Below are 16,716 nucleotides of genomic sequence, written 5' to 3' on the forward strand. Positions count from 1 at the left end.
AGGAAAAGAAAAGGAAGAGAAGAGAAGAGAAGAGAAGGGAAGGAAGGAAAGAAAAAAAATATGCTTTTTTAAATTAGCCCGCCTCCAGGTTCCCCATGGCAACAACCTCCAATCAGAGTGCATCAGAATCATCTATTTTTCACTAAAAACTTTCCACTTCCTGACCTGCCTTAATATCTCTGCTGAAATCAGGTGATGGCAGCTGAAGCCTTGCCCAAGCAAACTGGATAAATCACCTCTGTTTGTTCTCTTTTGGGTGGTCTTCACGTTTTAGCCCAAATTTACTTGCTTGGTTCTGTTGGATCTAGTTTACAAACAAGATCTTATTTTCTGATTTGCAGCACTAAGGACTACAGAAACTTAAGAAATGTAACACTGCCTTTGAGGCCTTTGAGCAACCCTAAAATCTGCCTAAAACGCACCCTCTGAAATGTTTGTACTCAGCAAACTCTTCTCTGGTCATTCTCCTCCTTCCTCTTCATAGCTCCAACCATAATAAATAATAACTCATAGACAGAGAGACCAATCACCCCAGTTTGTCCAGAACTGTCCCATATTTAACACTGGAAGCCATCCTATGTCCCAGAAAATCCCCTGGCCCTGAGTAAGCTGGGACCAGTGGTCACCCTATGAGATAGTCCTGGATATGCCATTCTATAACTCAGCCAATGCAGAGGCATTTACTCTGCCTAGCATGCCCCTCCCTTTTCCCATCAACAGGTCATCAATTAGGTGAACTCCTCTCAATCCGTCAAGGCCCCATCTAAATGCTTGGTTCTAGGCTAAGCCTCTTTGACAACACCTCAACTCTCAATCCCAAGCAGATTCATCACACCCTCCTTCATGCCACACTACAGCCTGCATATTTTTCTGTACATATCCCATGGTACTGGGATGATTTGCTTATAGCACTTAGATGCTCTTAGACAGGGCCAGGTGAGGTGGCTCACGTCTGTAATCCCAGCACTTTGGGAGTCCCAGGTGGGTGGATCACCTGAGGTCAGGTATCCCAGCCCAGCCTGGCCAACATGGTGAAATGCCATCTCTACTAAAAATACAAGAAATAGCCAAGTGTGGTGGCATGTGCCTGTAGTCCCAGCTATTCAGGAGGCTGAAGCAGGAGAATTGCCTGAACCAGGAAGGCAGAGGTACAGTGAGCTGAGATCCTGCCACTACACTCCAGCCTGGGTAGCAGAGTGAGACTCTGTCTCAAAAAGAAAAAAAAAAATAGATACTCTTACACAATGAATTCCTTGAGAGCAGGTGCAGTATTGTTGCCTCACTGTCAACACCACACCAAGCCTGTGTTTGTCTGAAAATGAATTAATGGATGGTAAAGCGCCTTAGCTATTGTATATATTAATAAATTAAATTGCTCTTTAAAAGAAATCCAAAAGTACTAGACTGAGATGAAGAGACAACTTACGTACATATAAAAGTTGGGCACCTAAAATGACATATATTCATTAATCCATGTCAATTACTCAGACTATGTATCTACCTCAATCTGGGTGTTATTGTCCTGCTCATCGTCTAACAGCAGGTCTGTGAAGCTTCTGGGCTCAGGAGAGTCTTGGCCGACGCTTGCTCGGTTCGTGTCTACCGCCTTGAGAAAGTCCAAGCTTCTTTTCCACCTGTGGCTGTATGTGTGTGAATTGACTTCCACCTCCTCCTCTGTGTGAGGGAAGGCCTGAGCAACTCCATACTGCCAATCTGTTTGAATAAAGAAAGAAAATGGGTTATCACTCATTATGTGTGCCATATACATGCAGGTGCTATTGGCTTGAGAAGGAAAAATAGTTATGTTAGGCATGAGAATAGGAAACTAACTTGTAACAGTGAAATCTATTTACTTGTAATATCTTGAGCGGGTACGAACGTCCCTGATTGGAATGCAATGGCAGGAAACACCAGGAGTTGTGACAATAGTTAGCAGGAAGATCTTGCAGAGTTTTTAAAAACAGATGTGCAGCCCTGGAGCAACGCATTTTTATTCCTTTCCTTTGCCCCTTCTGCACGCACATTTCATAAACATTCTCTAGCTATTCTGAGAAAGCAAGCTAGAATCCGAACAAAGGGATGAAATTGAGTGATTGTCAGACTATTTTGAAAATAAAAGTCAGACCTTATTTACTTGTAAGCTTATATTTATTTCACTTGAGTTGTGCTGGACAGCACGGGGACACCAGTATATTTGAATGGGTTAAATAATACATGAAATTGTCTTCGTGTAAATGGGTGAAACTACCTGGTAGCTTACAAGCCAGTCTTGGTTCACTGCCTGACCCATTTAATAAGTAAGACTCTCACGAGTCATCACTGCACTCTTGTTCATTTGCACTGTTCTCACCTTGAAATCTTGTCAGGGTCTAAAGGATGACAGTGATGGGCACTTATAGAAATGGATGGGAAGACAAGGAGATGAAATCACAAAGGCATTTTAAAGCCATCTGCTGGGACTGGCCTTGCTGACCCAGCTCATCCTGCTACTCCAGGAGTAAAAAATGAGATTTAATCATGACTCCTCGTCTTTCATTTCGGTAGGTCAGCAGCAGAAGGTGTGCTGCAGGTACTGGAAATTCAGTTTCCGAACAAGAACAGTCTTCTTGCAGCCCACTATTACCAAAAGATATGAAGGGAGAGGTTTTAGAACTGGCAAGATACGGGTTCAAAAAGGGAGAAGAGAGCAGTGATTTAACTACAGCCATTATGTTTCCCTTGGTACAAGAACATTCTAAGAAACCAAAATATATTTCATGCAGCTTACAATACAATTAATCAGCTGCTTAGAACCCTGATGACTAACTTAAAGTCACCACTACCGATCATAGGCAGGATCACCTAAACTACCTCCTTTTTAACTCAGAAAAGTGCAAGTAATTCTTCTAGACAGAGAGGATATTATTTGGTTTCACAGTAAACTTAAAAGATCTCTAATTATCTGATATTTTGGTGCACGGAACCCAGAAGGAAACACTACCATGATGTCTGCCATCCAGACCTTTCCTGAGCTCACAGAATGTTAGAGCTCAAAAGGACCACAGAGACCAAAGTGGCCAAAACTTCACAGGGATAAACCCGAGAGCAAGAGAAATGTACCATTTTGTTCATTTTATTGAATTGCTGTAGGGAAAAAAAAAAAAAAAAAAAAAAACCTCATGTACATAAAGGGCTGAGTGTGAACACCTTCCCGGCCTCCACACTGTAAGTGTTTACTAAGCACATCTAAGCAGTGTTGTCATCATCACTGTAGAATATATCTCTTTCTGTAACAGCATTGTCCTTACTGGCTATCAAGCAGTACTCAAAATATGTTTATTGGCTGACTGAAGGAGTGGAGGAATGAATTTTTGACAGTCTATTTGGAGCAAGCATCATCAGACCAGGCAAAATTAAGTAATGAAAAAACTAATGTGCAAGGAAGAATCCAGGAGATTCAAGCTGGAATTCTTTCCAGTAGGTTTGCTGGTTGTATGATCCAGCATAATTTTCGAAAGTCTCTGTGCTTTTGTTATCCTATATTTTAAATGGGAATGAAAGCATCCTACCTTTAAAAGCAGCCAGCTTTTCCTGAGACTGTGTCAGGTTCTAAGACCTATGGTTTTAGGGAAAGCTGTATAAAGCAATTTTACTTGCTTTATTTATGTATCCTTCTTCATTAACAAAAATATAGGAGGCAGCTTATAACCCAGGTGAGCAATAAAACTTCATGACAACCAGGTAAGGCCTCCTACCACAACATCTAGGTCAAAGTCAGATACCTGCATTTTCCTTGCACTTGCTGTAGTAACTCTCAGCAAGTTACACCCCTGACATAGCTATGCAAACACAAAGAGTCATGTAGGAATCACTGAAACCCAGGCAAAATCCTTGTTAGAATGTCAGCCTAGATAAGAAATGGTAGCAAACCTAATGGAGAGAATAGATTAAATAATTCTAGATTGGAAAAAAAAATGGTATTAAAAAAACATACGCACTAAGGGAATGATGTCAACCAGAGGTATGTCAGTCTTCCAAAATATAAATGAGAAAACACACACACACATAGCTACAGTTTCAAAGGATTTGTCTTCATTAAAATCTTGAAAACAGAATTTCAAAGCAGCTCTTGGTTTCTTTCAAATAAGTGTCACTTTTTCCCTCCTTGATATTAATTTTTACCATTTTTTAGATATTTATAACATAAGACAAAACAGAGCTTTCTAGAACACCCATTTGCACCTTCCTTGCCCTTTTAAATTAGCTTCTGGGATCCTGGCACAGAACAGACAGTAAATGGAATGTGTAACCCTGGAGGAGCCTTCTGCATGGGATTCAACTTCTCAACTTCCTCAAATTCTCTTTCCTATTTTTCTTCCTGCCTTTTTTCTCTAGAGAGCATGTGCGAATGAGCTCCAAAACTTAGAAACGATAAAGTCTGTATTTCGCATTTAAGTTGAAATTTGAGAAGTCTGATGGATGTGTCGAACTCTTGTTTTTATACTGAACATTCAAACTCATCCTTTAGCAGGATTATTAGGGAAGAATGAATTTGGCAGACAGGTAAGCATCTGTATGAGACAAGTGTATATCCTTCCTCTAGCACTTTCAAGGTTTGGTCTCTAGACAGCTGAGGTTTGATTTTTTTTTTCTCTATTATTTACCAGCATTTTATGATTTTTGTATCTCTCGCCTGCTGTCACCATTGACAGCTATTATAGTCAAATGTTGACAAACCTCCAACCCTGTGCCTACTAGAATTTGCTACCTCAAACTTGGAACACAGATCACTAGCTTGCTCTAATCGTGTTTGCAAAGATTAAACAGCATCTCAGGAAAAACCAGAGGAGTTTTCTAATGAGAATATTTGTGAGCTTTAGGGCCTGGCATCCATGAATATCCTTTTGGTTGGCATTTTAAACCTAATTCTTTCTTTCTGGTTATGTCATGAATAAACAAGCTACCTGGTCGTGCAGAGAGGAAATCCTATTATATGTTTATAATTCGGTAATACATGGCTCATCAAGACTGAAAAGTATGAAACTGACTTTGATTTTGATCCTACTTCTAAATGATTTTTAGAGAAGACAAAACAAGTGGAAATAGATGTTTTACAGACTAAAGACAGGATAATCAGAAAAAATCACAGCTTTGTTATCTATATTGAAAATTACTCCTGTGCATTTCACAGACTTTCAAACTCATACAAATATTTTAAATTACTCTTTAAATTAGCACCAAAACAAATTATTCAGAAGCAAGACGAAGGAACATATGTGACACAATTTTTCCCTTTCCAGCTGTAGTAAAAACAAAAACAACAGGAGGGATCTCTGAATAGTCTGCATGAACAGATTGTTTGCTTTCTGTCTACTGTATGTTAATTAAAGCACTGATGGAAAAACCTTAAAGATCATTTTCCCCAACATATTTGGCTATAGATAGCTCATGGAAACACTAAATACATCTCTTGATTCCCATTAGAATATAAGAAGAGAAAGCTTTGAAGACATGCTTCTGTAAACACAATATATAAATTGATCTTAACACATTCTTGAGATATTTTATTATAACAGCAGATAAATTATAACTGAAAGTCCTTCATTGTTTTTCTAATAAACATTATTAGGAAACCCCACAATGTTCAGTTAATCTGAGGGTAGAATAGGAAATTCATGTATATCCTCATATGTATCCTATTAGTCTTTACAAACCTTGCAAGTCTCTTCTGTGTCATCATGCACTATACCATAAAAGCAAAAGGGAAGAAAGCTGTGCTGGGGAGGATATGTTTATGTATTATTCTAATAATTTTATTAAAATACCTCGCATTTAACTAATAGTTATTTGCCGAAAGCACTTGAATGTTTTTTGAGTCCTACATACAAAGCACACACATATACATGTGAAACCACCAAAACGTAACTGCATAAATTCACATGCATCTTATGTACCTTCTGACAATTTGACCCGCACTTTTCAGGTGAACCAAATCACTACTGTAAATCCTCTGAAACATTCAGGTTGTTCACTGAAAGCAGGTTGCCTAGCTAGATGCAACTGAGACTAGATGAAAATATTTGGCTAAGACAGACTGCCATATGGCTTTGCATGTCAATTCATTGCAGAACCAAAGAGAAAATTCTATAGAAAATAGTTATATCCTTAAGTGTGTTGATAAACTGGACTACCCCAGCTTTGAGGTTTAAGTGGCATCATTAAAGACTAATGTAGCTACAGAAGATACAGTTTACAGAATGTTCGGTCCAGAGATATCAAGGGGCTGAATGGGACCTAGACACCCTATTTCATTAAAGTTCTGAGGAAGACTTTTGTGTCTGCTAGGATGAAGTCTGCCTCATATTCTGTTCCCACCATAGGTACTGATATGGTTTGGCCATGTCCCCAACCAAATCTTAACTTAAATTCCCATGTGTTGTGAGAGGGACCCAGTGAGAGATAACTGAATCGTGGGGGCAGGTCTTTCCCATGCTGTTCTAGTGATAGAGAATAAGTCTCATGAGATCCGATGGTTTTATAAGGGGAAGTTTCCGTGCACAACCTCTTTCTCTTTGCCTGCTTCCATCCATGTAAGATGTGAATTGCTCCTCCTCACCTTCCACCATAATTGTGAGGCTTCCCCAGCCACGTGGAACTGTAAGTCCATTAAAACCCCTTTTCCTGTATAAATTACCCAGTTTCAGTTATGTCTTTATTAGCATGGTGAAAATGGACTAATACAGGTGCCTTTTGTGACATTTCCATCATTTTTGTCTCTTGGCTTCCTAGCCTATTTGTTTGTTTTAGAGACAGGGCCTTGCTTTGTCACCCAGGCTTTAGTGCAATCGCACAATCACAGCTCACTACAACCTCAAACCCCTGGGCTCATGTGATCCTCCTACCTCAGCCTCCTGAGGATCTAGAATTACAGGTGCACACCACCATGCCCGGCTAATTTTTAGTTTTATTTTTGTAGAGATGGGGTCTTACTTTGTAGCCCAGGCTGGTCTCAAACCCCTGCCCTCAAGTGATCCTTCTGCCTCAGCCTTCCAAACTGCTGGAATTACAGGCATGGGCCTCTATGCCCGGCTAATTTTTAATTGTATTTTTTGTAGAGATAGGGGTTTCATTTTGTTGCCCAGGCTGGTCTTAAACTCCTGGCCCCAAGCAATCCCTCCACCTTGGCCTCCCAAAGTGCTGGGATTACAGAAGTGAGCCACAGTGCCCAGCCCTATCTGATCTTATGTTGTCAAATTCTTCCTTTTCCATCCTTTTCTCCACTTGCAACCAGAAACAGCTTACAAATTTTTCACTTCACTTTTCTGACAAGCCTCGAATGACTCCTTATATCCACTCAACTATAAGATACTCCATGCTCCTTTTCCAGCTACTATCTCTTCCTTCTCCCCATCATGCCTATGCTCCCATCACACAGAATTTAACAGTCTCTTTACCTACAATGAATGAAGTTACCATTGCATGGATGAAAGCCTTTACCCCGCCCCAAGATTTTGGGCAATCTAACAACTCCTTCAAGATTCAGCTAAAATATTGTCTTTTTAAATGAACTTCCCCAGGCAGAGCTAATTGAGTTTTTTTCTATAACCCAGTAACTAATTTGCCATCAACACTCTTTTGCCTGCCCCACTGGAATGGGAGACTGTGCAGAGAAGCCTTAACACAGCAGGCATGAGACTGCTATCCTTCGAAAGTGCTATTTGCAAGGCTGGCATCTGGGAATTTAGATTTAGGGAGGGTTCCCATCATTCCCTAACTGATAAAAGTGGCTCATAGTGCCTAAACCACGCAAACAGTATCGTTTATACTGAAAATTTTCCTCCCTTCTGGGAGTCTGGAATTTCGGTACATGTTAGACAAAAGGTAGCTTACATGACCAGCCCACAGTAAGACCTTGGGGACTGAGTTTTGAATGAACTTCTGGGATAGACAATATTTCACACTGTGAATGTGTTATAACAATTCATTGCTGAAAGCATGAAATGTATACTGTGTGTGTGGAGACTCGTCGAAACCTGACCCTGGTTTCTCTGTACACTGCTCCATATATATGCCTTTTCCCTGTGCCAATTTGGCTTTGTCTCCTTTTGCTGTAATAAATCATAACCATGAGCATGACTATATGCTGAGTCTTGTGGATCCCTCCAGCAAATCACCAAAGCCGGGGTAGTCTTGGGGACCAATGACACAGAGATGTCTCAAAATAGGGACTCTCGCTTATTTGTATATTTTGTCTCACCAATATAAGCATGGACATTGACATATAACAAGGATCTAAAGATTTTTAAAATAAATAATCAGTGAATGAATGATTAGCCAGGTTACTGCTCATCTGAGACAGTGTCTTAAAAGTTTATGTATGCAATCTCTTGTCTAACTTATTAAGATTTTCGAATGAGTGCAGTGGCTCATGCCTTCAATCCCAGCACTTTGGAACACTGAGGCAAGCAGATTGCTTGAGACTGGGAGTCGGAGACCAGCCTGGGCAACACAGCAAAACCCCATCTCTACTAAAACTGCAAAACTTAGTAAATTTTGGTGGAAAACATTTGGGTGTGGTGGTGTGTGCCTGCAAGCCCAGCTACTTGGGAGGCTGAGATGGGAGGATCACTTGAGCCCAGGAGGCCAAGGCTGCAGTGAGCCGTGATGAAACCACTGCATTCCAGCCTTCCAGCCTGGGCAACAGCAAGAACCTGTCTCAGCAACAACATAAAAGAATTTTAATCATGTTTCCGAGTAGTCAGAGAAAAGGGTAGAAAAAGGAGAACACAATGGGAAAAAACCTATAAAAGCTTCTATTTATCCAAGATGATCTTAACCCCAAAATAGCTCACTGGCCAGGTGGGTAATGTTTAGCTACACTTATGATTGCAGTTCATCATCTCTGTTCTTTGTGGTTAACAAGATCTGTAAGAAATACAACACATGTCTTTGGAGAATGTGGGTGTGGCCCAGTGAGATTGGAAGGCTATGAACTACATGAAACAAAGAACGATTTTAAGTTAAAACTAGAAAAAAAAGCATAGAATGACTCTGAAAGTTTGAGGCATGAGGGTTCAATCTCTGAGGCAGCAGAGAATTAGAACCATACAGGCCTATGGCCAAGATACAAGTACCCTGCACATCCCCTGTTCTCCGTCTTTACCCTTCTCTGTCTTCAAAGTCATTGCAAGAATTTGGGTCATTCTAGTGTATTGTTTTAGTGAGAAACATTTGGCAATTTTAAAAATATATAAATACAACGAAACAGAATGGAAAAATCCAATTAAGCAAGCACTCAATCCAAAATACACACTTGGCTAGGCACTGTGGCTCACGCCTGTAATTCCAGCATTTTGGGGGGCCAAGGCAAGTGGATCACCTGAGGTCAGGAGTTCGAGGCCAGCCTGGCCAACATGGTAAAAGTCCGTCTCTACTAAAAATACAAAACTTAGCTGGGCGTGGTGTTGCATGCTTGTAATCCCAGCTACTCAGGAGGCAGAGGCAGGAGAATCACTTGAACCTGGGAGGTGGAGGTTGCAGAGAGCAAATATTGTGCCACCTTACTCCAGCCATGGATACAGAGTGAGATTCCATCTCAAAACAAACAGAGAAACAAACAAAAATACACAACTAATTTACACTTTTAAAATGTAATGGTTTATAATTTTACTATTAAATAAAAGAATAAAGAGACGTTATAACTTTATGTGTAACAATGGTATGTTGTTCTATGGAAAATATAAAGCATGCTAAGCCTTATTAGCCATCATTAATAAAATTTAAGACAACTTTAAGGTATTGCTACATCTTTACTAAAGTATTAAAAATAAATAGAATAAAAATGCATTAATGGTTATAAAACAAGGGTGTTTTATATATTGCTTCTAATGATAGGTTGATGATCATAACCATAACCCTCATTTAGGGTCAGTAATGGGCTTGGGCTTGGCATGAATTATTATTCTATTTTACATATGAGGGAATTGACGTATGTTAGAAGTCCAGTGATGGTTTGGGAAAGCAGCCAGACCTGGGTCGTGAGGCTGGATCTTAACTCCTGTATAATCTGCCTCTGATTAATTGTTCAGAGGATCAATTTAGCGGTCCATCACAAAGCCTAGTGATATAACACAAGAAAACAATCAAAGAAAAAAAATAATCTAGGAAAAGTGTGCTATTTAAAACAGCAAAAATCTGTAATCTAGGCAAAAATATGTAATTTAAAGCAGCAAAAATCTGTAAACAATTCAGCATGGAAAAGCAAATAAGAAATAGGATATCCCATCATGTTGATTCTGTTAATAGAAGGAAATAAAATGATGTTAAGGTAAAAACAGTAGAAAGTAATAGCACGTTAATATTGATTATCATTTTCTACTATATCTTGAAATATTTGGGAAGTACTTTAAAACAATTAATCTTTGCATTAACTGAGGGTTTTCTATTAACTGCCTAGTGGGAATTTTAAAAGAAAAATGAAATTCAAGACGACTTCAGCATGTGTTATACCGTGATAACCGCTTATCTTATAATAAAAGAAAAATGATCAAAGAACTCAGAGCATCAACTGAATTTTTATATAAAATCTGTGAGATTTAAGGAATAGGCTTCTTTCCACAGGAGCCAGAATCCACAGATAACCTATAAATAAAAAAAAGAGCATTTAATTAAATCTGAAAATATATCTTTTAATGAGGTTCTTGTGATTTTTCACAAAGAATATTGCATGGTAAACCCAGAAGCCACATAAAATGTTTAGGTATGTAACCTCCCACCATCGCTAAAATGAGAGGGTGAAGCTTTATAGCCATATGGTCCTTCCCACCTAAAAATGTCTACTATTCTACAGTTTAGCTAAGTATCTTGGCTGTGTACTTTAGGCTATTTGGGGTCATATATTAAATACTCTACATTCATTTTCAAGTTTTCTATTTTATTCTGAAAATTCGTGTATTATAATAGTTTAGTGGTTCCACAGCACAATAACCAATTAAAACCACTTGGTAAAACTCTTTAACACTGTTATTCATCTTCAGTCATCTTAAACTGCTCTTGTTTCCTGTGTTGAGCTAATTTATAATGACGGCTCTGAACTACCAGCTAAGTTCCACTACATGAAAAGTCTGAGTATGCCAACCAGGGGAGATGGAAAATTCTATAAATAAGGACCAGTCACGGCCAATACCCTCGCTATGGAAAATATGAAATGTCTGAGGCAGAAGAGGACAGATGTAATCAATTGTTTTACTGGTACCCAGTGTCAGAGATAATCTGCAAATGTCTAAGGCTCAACTCACTGAGGGCCTTCTATTTAATCCAGGCTGCCAGATGTCATAGCACTATATTCAGTTCTTGGGGTCAGAAGCCATAATGGTGCAATGTTGAGCCCAGGACGACTTATGCAACAACCACAGACAATAGCCAACACATGTATTTCTATCTGATTATGTTTTATAAATTGTGTCTGATTTAAATCAGATCAACTATACTGTTATCATCAACTTATCCAGTTCCCATTTTGATTAATTCAAGCTATGAGGGGTAAAATATTTTGATACGAAAACATGTTTCTCTATGTAAATGTATGATTTTGAGTTAAAAAAATCACTTTTCATTTAGCCTCTTCCTTCAAAATGGTAGAACTATAAACCAAAAAAAAAAAAAAAAAAAAGAGAAAAGGAAAAGAAAAAACTGGGAAAATGATGAGAAGTAGAAATTTCAACATCAGTATAAATTTAACAAAGAAATATTGGGTATTCACAAACTAAATCATAATTTCAATACTATTTCACTCCACTAAATTTACTTTCTTTTCTCTTTTTTTGGAAATAAAACATTTAAATTTGGATATCAGCTACTATTCATCCAAGTAGCAGTTTTAAAACAAAGTTCCCAAGAATTTCTAAAATGCTATGAATGTCTGAATTCTGACATTACTTCTCTAAATAACATTCCCTAATTAAATTGCATGATTGCATATATTTATGCTGATTACATAATTCAACTAACATTGTAAATAATCCACCATCAACAAAATTACATTAAAAAAAGATATCAAGACAGCAAAAACTATACTAAAATTAGATTTGCATTTTTGTGATATATTCCTTAAATACACAAACAACCAGTTACGAATTAAGCCACTAAAATGAGATGGAAACCCACGTTTCAGAAGTAATCTATCAAGCCTGTAAATGAGTGAAGTTCTGACACTTTTAGAATCCAATGCTTCTCTTTTCCTTTATTTTTGAATTACGTTCTACAAAGGGCTTTCAAAGCTCATAAAGCACATTCTAGATAAACTAGAAGACTCACTGCTTTAAGTAGTTGTTAAAATATATATTCAGGATAAATTCCTTCTAAGGGTGTGGCCTACTTTAGTATAAGACTAAGAAAAATACCTGAATTCCATAAATGATTGAAAAACAGTGTCTTTCATATCAGATAATAAATTCTTGCCAGGATGTTGCTAAAATTATGTTTTATATACACTGACTAATGCTCTTAACAAAGTACTAAGGGAGAAATAATATTCTTTATTTTATAAACAAGCAACACCTGCACGATGTGGACTTAAGAAAACATAGTCTAGTTCAAAAAGTCATTAAGTGATGGACTTCATTGTATAAATAAATCAATATCCTTGCAGCAAGCATGACCTCATTCTAGTTAAAAACATTGGCCAGGCAAAGTGGCTCACACCTGTAATCCCAGCACTTTGGGAGGCTGAAGAGGGCCGATTACAAGATCAGCAGTTCCAGGCTAGCCTGGCCAACATGGTGAACCCTTGACTCTACTGAAAATACAAAAATTAGCCAGGCATGGTGGCAAGTGCCTGTAATCACAGTTACTCCAGGGGCTGAGGCAGGAGAATTGCTTAAACCCCGAGGAAGGAAGTTGCAGTGAGCAAAGATTGTGCCACTGCACTCTAGCCTGGGTGACAGAGCAAGACTCTGTCTCAAAAAAAAAAAAAAAATTCACATAAGTAAATAACTTGAAAACTTGAAGGGTTTTAAAAATTACTAAATCAAAATAGTTTTTTAATATGAAAAATAATCATTAAAAAGGAAAAATGGAAACAAAATATTATTCTGTTCTGGGTATAGGGGCCAGACCTTAGTGAATATCCATCCAGAATATTTCTCTGGGAACCTGCACATGTAAGTATGCATGTGTGCACATATGTGTGTGTGCATATATGTGTATAATTTGATTTCAGCACTACATACTATCTTTCCACATTATTGACTCTCTATTATATTTAATGAATAATTCGTGTCTAATAAATTAATCCTGAATTGTTAAAATTTTAATTTGATACTAGAGGCTGTATTTTTGTGAACAAATTTTTTTCTCAGAAACAATTTATTAATAGAATCTGTACACTATTGCACTCAGCCTCTATCAAGTTACACACTCACCAGCAGGACATGATAGAATACCATGTTTTATAGGGTAAGTTCCAACACATGCTTTACAAACTTTTGCTTTTAAAAAAAAATTTATATTTTGTTCAGCATCTCCCAGATATTTTCTTCTTAGGCTAAACCATAGAAAGGGCATTCAGTTGGTATATAAATATATTATGGGATGGCGGGATGCACGTGACAATGAAAAGCTAAACAATCTTTAAACAAACTAGGAAAAGGAAAAGAGAAAGCAACATTGTTTAGGTGTAGGCATTTAGAATGGTGGCAAAGTTGCATAATAATTGTGGAGTTTGTTAAAGCGGAAGGAACATCTTTGGAAACTGCTGATCGAACGTGTGGTTCTTCTATGAAGGCATTAACTGCTGTGGTCGGTCCACGCCTGGGTCAGGGGCCATCTCTCTAGGTGCTCCAGCCAAATGGGATTAACCTCACCTGCCTTTTCACTCAATACTGAAACCCAGGTAATGGCTTTGCTCGGTTTATATTTCAATTAATGTAAACAAGAATGGTAGTTCTTGAGAAAATTGGGAAAGGGAGGTATCGGTGAAATACACATCTCCCTTTGTCAATTAAACATATATCCCACAACCACTTCCCACTTCAAACATCCGTGATAACTAGCCTTGAGCACTTCCAGTATTCATGCACAGAAATCACCATTTGTCTTGCACTGCAGTCCCACTCAAAAGTAATAATCCTGCACCTCTTCTAGAATAAATTAATGCACGTTAACATGTTCCCATTCTACACAGATAATTTTCTTTTGCATTTCCCCAGAGGAAAAGCAAAATGCTCTGAGACAAACTTTCAAGTATACTGCTTATAAAGAATGGCATGTGGATAAAAAAAGAAAAAGACATCACTATGTTCTCACTTTAGCTTTACATAATGTCTCACAACTCCCAATACACTGCTCTGGAGTGAAGTCTTTTAACCTGCCTTTTGTTATGAAATATTTGGCTGGGTAACCGACAGGCAGCCTGGGTTTTTGTTTGTTTGTTTGTTTGTGCCATCAACATCTTTCAATGCTACTTGGAATGTCAAGAGAATGCTTTGTTCCAGTCCCATTTATCAATCGAATACTTCATGCTGTTTAATTAAAATTAAGTCAAAAATATTCTCTGTGTTTGTATAAACCTTAAATTTGTTAACCTGTTATTGGATTTTCAAAAATACCTGTTTAGAAAACTGATTTAATTTTCTATTTATATGTAAATTCCAGTTTCTAAGCTTGGACTCAGGTCTGTTCTCAGAATGCTAATCCTAACTCGACCGTATTTAAACTCATTGTAAATACACTCAGAAAGACCTCTCACCAGTTCACAATACGTTTATCAATAACTGACATTTCAAACATTTCAGAGTGCTCTGCAAAATGCCTAAGTTCCTGTTTATGAAAAAAAAAAGTGCTTTCTCTTCAATTCAGTGTGAATTCATTCATTCATTTCTTCTTAATCAAATCATGGTGCCAGCTTCAAACTTTCCAAAGGCGGTTTACAGAAGCCCCAGCCAAAACGCGGCACCAGCAAGAATCAGCCTTCTACTGGAGGACTGGAAGGAGAACCAGTGTGTCTGGAGTGGAGAAAGCATAGGCAAAGTGGTCTGAGGCAAGGAGGGAAAGGGAGAAGGAACTGTATCTCCCAAGGCCTTGCAGAATCAAGGAAGTTGGATTTTACTCTGAGGAGCTGTAAAGTCATTGGAAGGGTTTTAGGAAAAAAGGGCTTGATCTGACACATGACTTATAATGACTTCAAAATAGGTTTCTTAAGTGTATGTTTTCACCACCTTAGGCTCACCTGATAAAAGCAAACAACGCTTTTATTCTGAAGATATCCGGCCTATCGCACAGAAAGTCAAGAAGAGGTTGACTAATCTGATGAGTTGTTGGCATAAAGAGTGGACTCAGAGAAGAAAAGTAAGTACTTAATTAGACTGACAGATGAGTAAGAATTTTAATGTCTAGGATTGTTAATTATCCATTTCATGTATTTAATAAGACATGTGAAACACTTGACTGAGTTTTCCACATCATCAGCAACTTCTCTAAGTGGAAATAAGAAAACAACTAGTCACTACTATAATCCACTACAATAATCTCTACTATAGAAAAAGTGGATTTAAACTTCATGCACCAAGGTGTGGCATGGAAGAGCAAAAATGAGGTAGAAAGGAAAGAAAATTAATTTTAACAAATAAAATCAAAGAGAAGAGCAGGTAAAGGGACACCATAAAATTTATGGTGACTTATAGTTCATAAACAGAGACTGGGTCTGAGGTCCATATCTTATGAGCAATCTGACCAAAGCATCTCAGTTTACAATGCATGTATTGCCCTTATAATGTAGGAAGTAAAGAGTAATGGAATTGATTTCCTTAGCAGATAATAAACCTTCACAGCTGTAGAAGATGTTCAAGAAATCTTTGTTGAATGAATGAACAAACATTTCAGAAAAAAGAAAGCAGAAATACAATTTCCTTTTACAAGAGTAAGGATTTAAGAAAAAATTAAGAATAGCTGTTATAAAACTAAGAAGCCTACACATTGAACATCAGTAAAATCTCTACGTTTTTCCTAACATTAACAACAAAAGTACACATAAACTAGTTTCTCAAACCTTAGAAGGCACTAGAATCACCTGGTGTTTTCAAAGATTCCTCAAACCTACACGCTTCACAAAGACCCCAGGAGATACTGAGGCAGGTAGATCAGAGAACTATACTTGAAGAAACACTGACGTCAGTAAAACACTGAACAATTCTATTTTGCCTGTGTCTCTGAAGTTCAAGGTCATAAATCTATACTTTGAAGGCATCAACCAAAATTGTTTGTGGAATATGAGTGAATATATAAGATAATCTATAGATATTGGTTTTGATTTTATTTTAAAAATGAAAAGACTTGTTCAAGTATTTGCAACCTTGTATTAACTCCTTAGTGGCATACACCTCTTTGAAAAGTGCTTTCTTATGATCGACTTATTTTTTCACAATAGCCCTTGAATTATGCAAGGCAGTTCCATTGCTCCAGTTTTACAGAAGAAATTCAGCTGCAGGTGGGTAAAGTGCCCTGTCTGAGGTCCCACCATCAGTCATGCACAGAAATCACTATTTGCCTTGAACTCAAGTCCCCCTTAAAAGTAATAAGCCTGCATCCCTTCTAAAATAAATCAATGCACATTAACATGTTGCTATGCGACACATATAATGTTATTTCCCATTTCCCCAGAGGAAAAGCAAAATGCTCTGAAACAAATTTTCAAGTGTACTGTTGATAAAGAATGTCATGTGAATAAAGAGAGGAAAAGAC

The 16,716-nt window shown here is 37.8% G+C and overlaps 1 protein-coding gene across 1 annotated transcript in view; it reads right to left on the reverse strand.

Moving 5' to 3' along the window:
* Positions 1 to 16,716, reverse strand: part of PLXDC2 (plexin domain containing 2) — a 425,653-nt gene that overhangs the window by 247,934 nt on the left and 161,003 nt on the right. The window contains exon 2 of the mRNA XM_032243929.1: positions 1,502 to 1,713. Coding sequence (XP_032099820.1) covers positions 1,502 to 1,713 — 212 coding nt within the window. The remainder of the gene's footprint in view (positions 1 to 1,501; positions 1,714 to 16,716) is intronic.

Source organism: Sapajus apella, unplaced genomic scaffold (genome assembly GCF_009761245.1).
Source record: "Sapajus apella isolate SASKATOON/1434 unplaced genomic scaffold, GSC_monkey_1.0 scaffold53, whole genome shotgun sequence".
NCBI classification, from domain to species: Eukaryota; Metazoa; Chordata; class Mammalia; order Primates; family Cebidae; genus Sapajus; species Sapajus apella.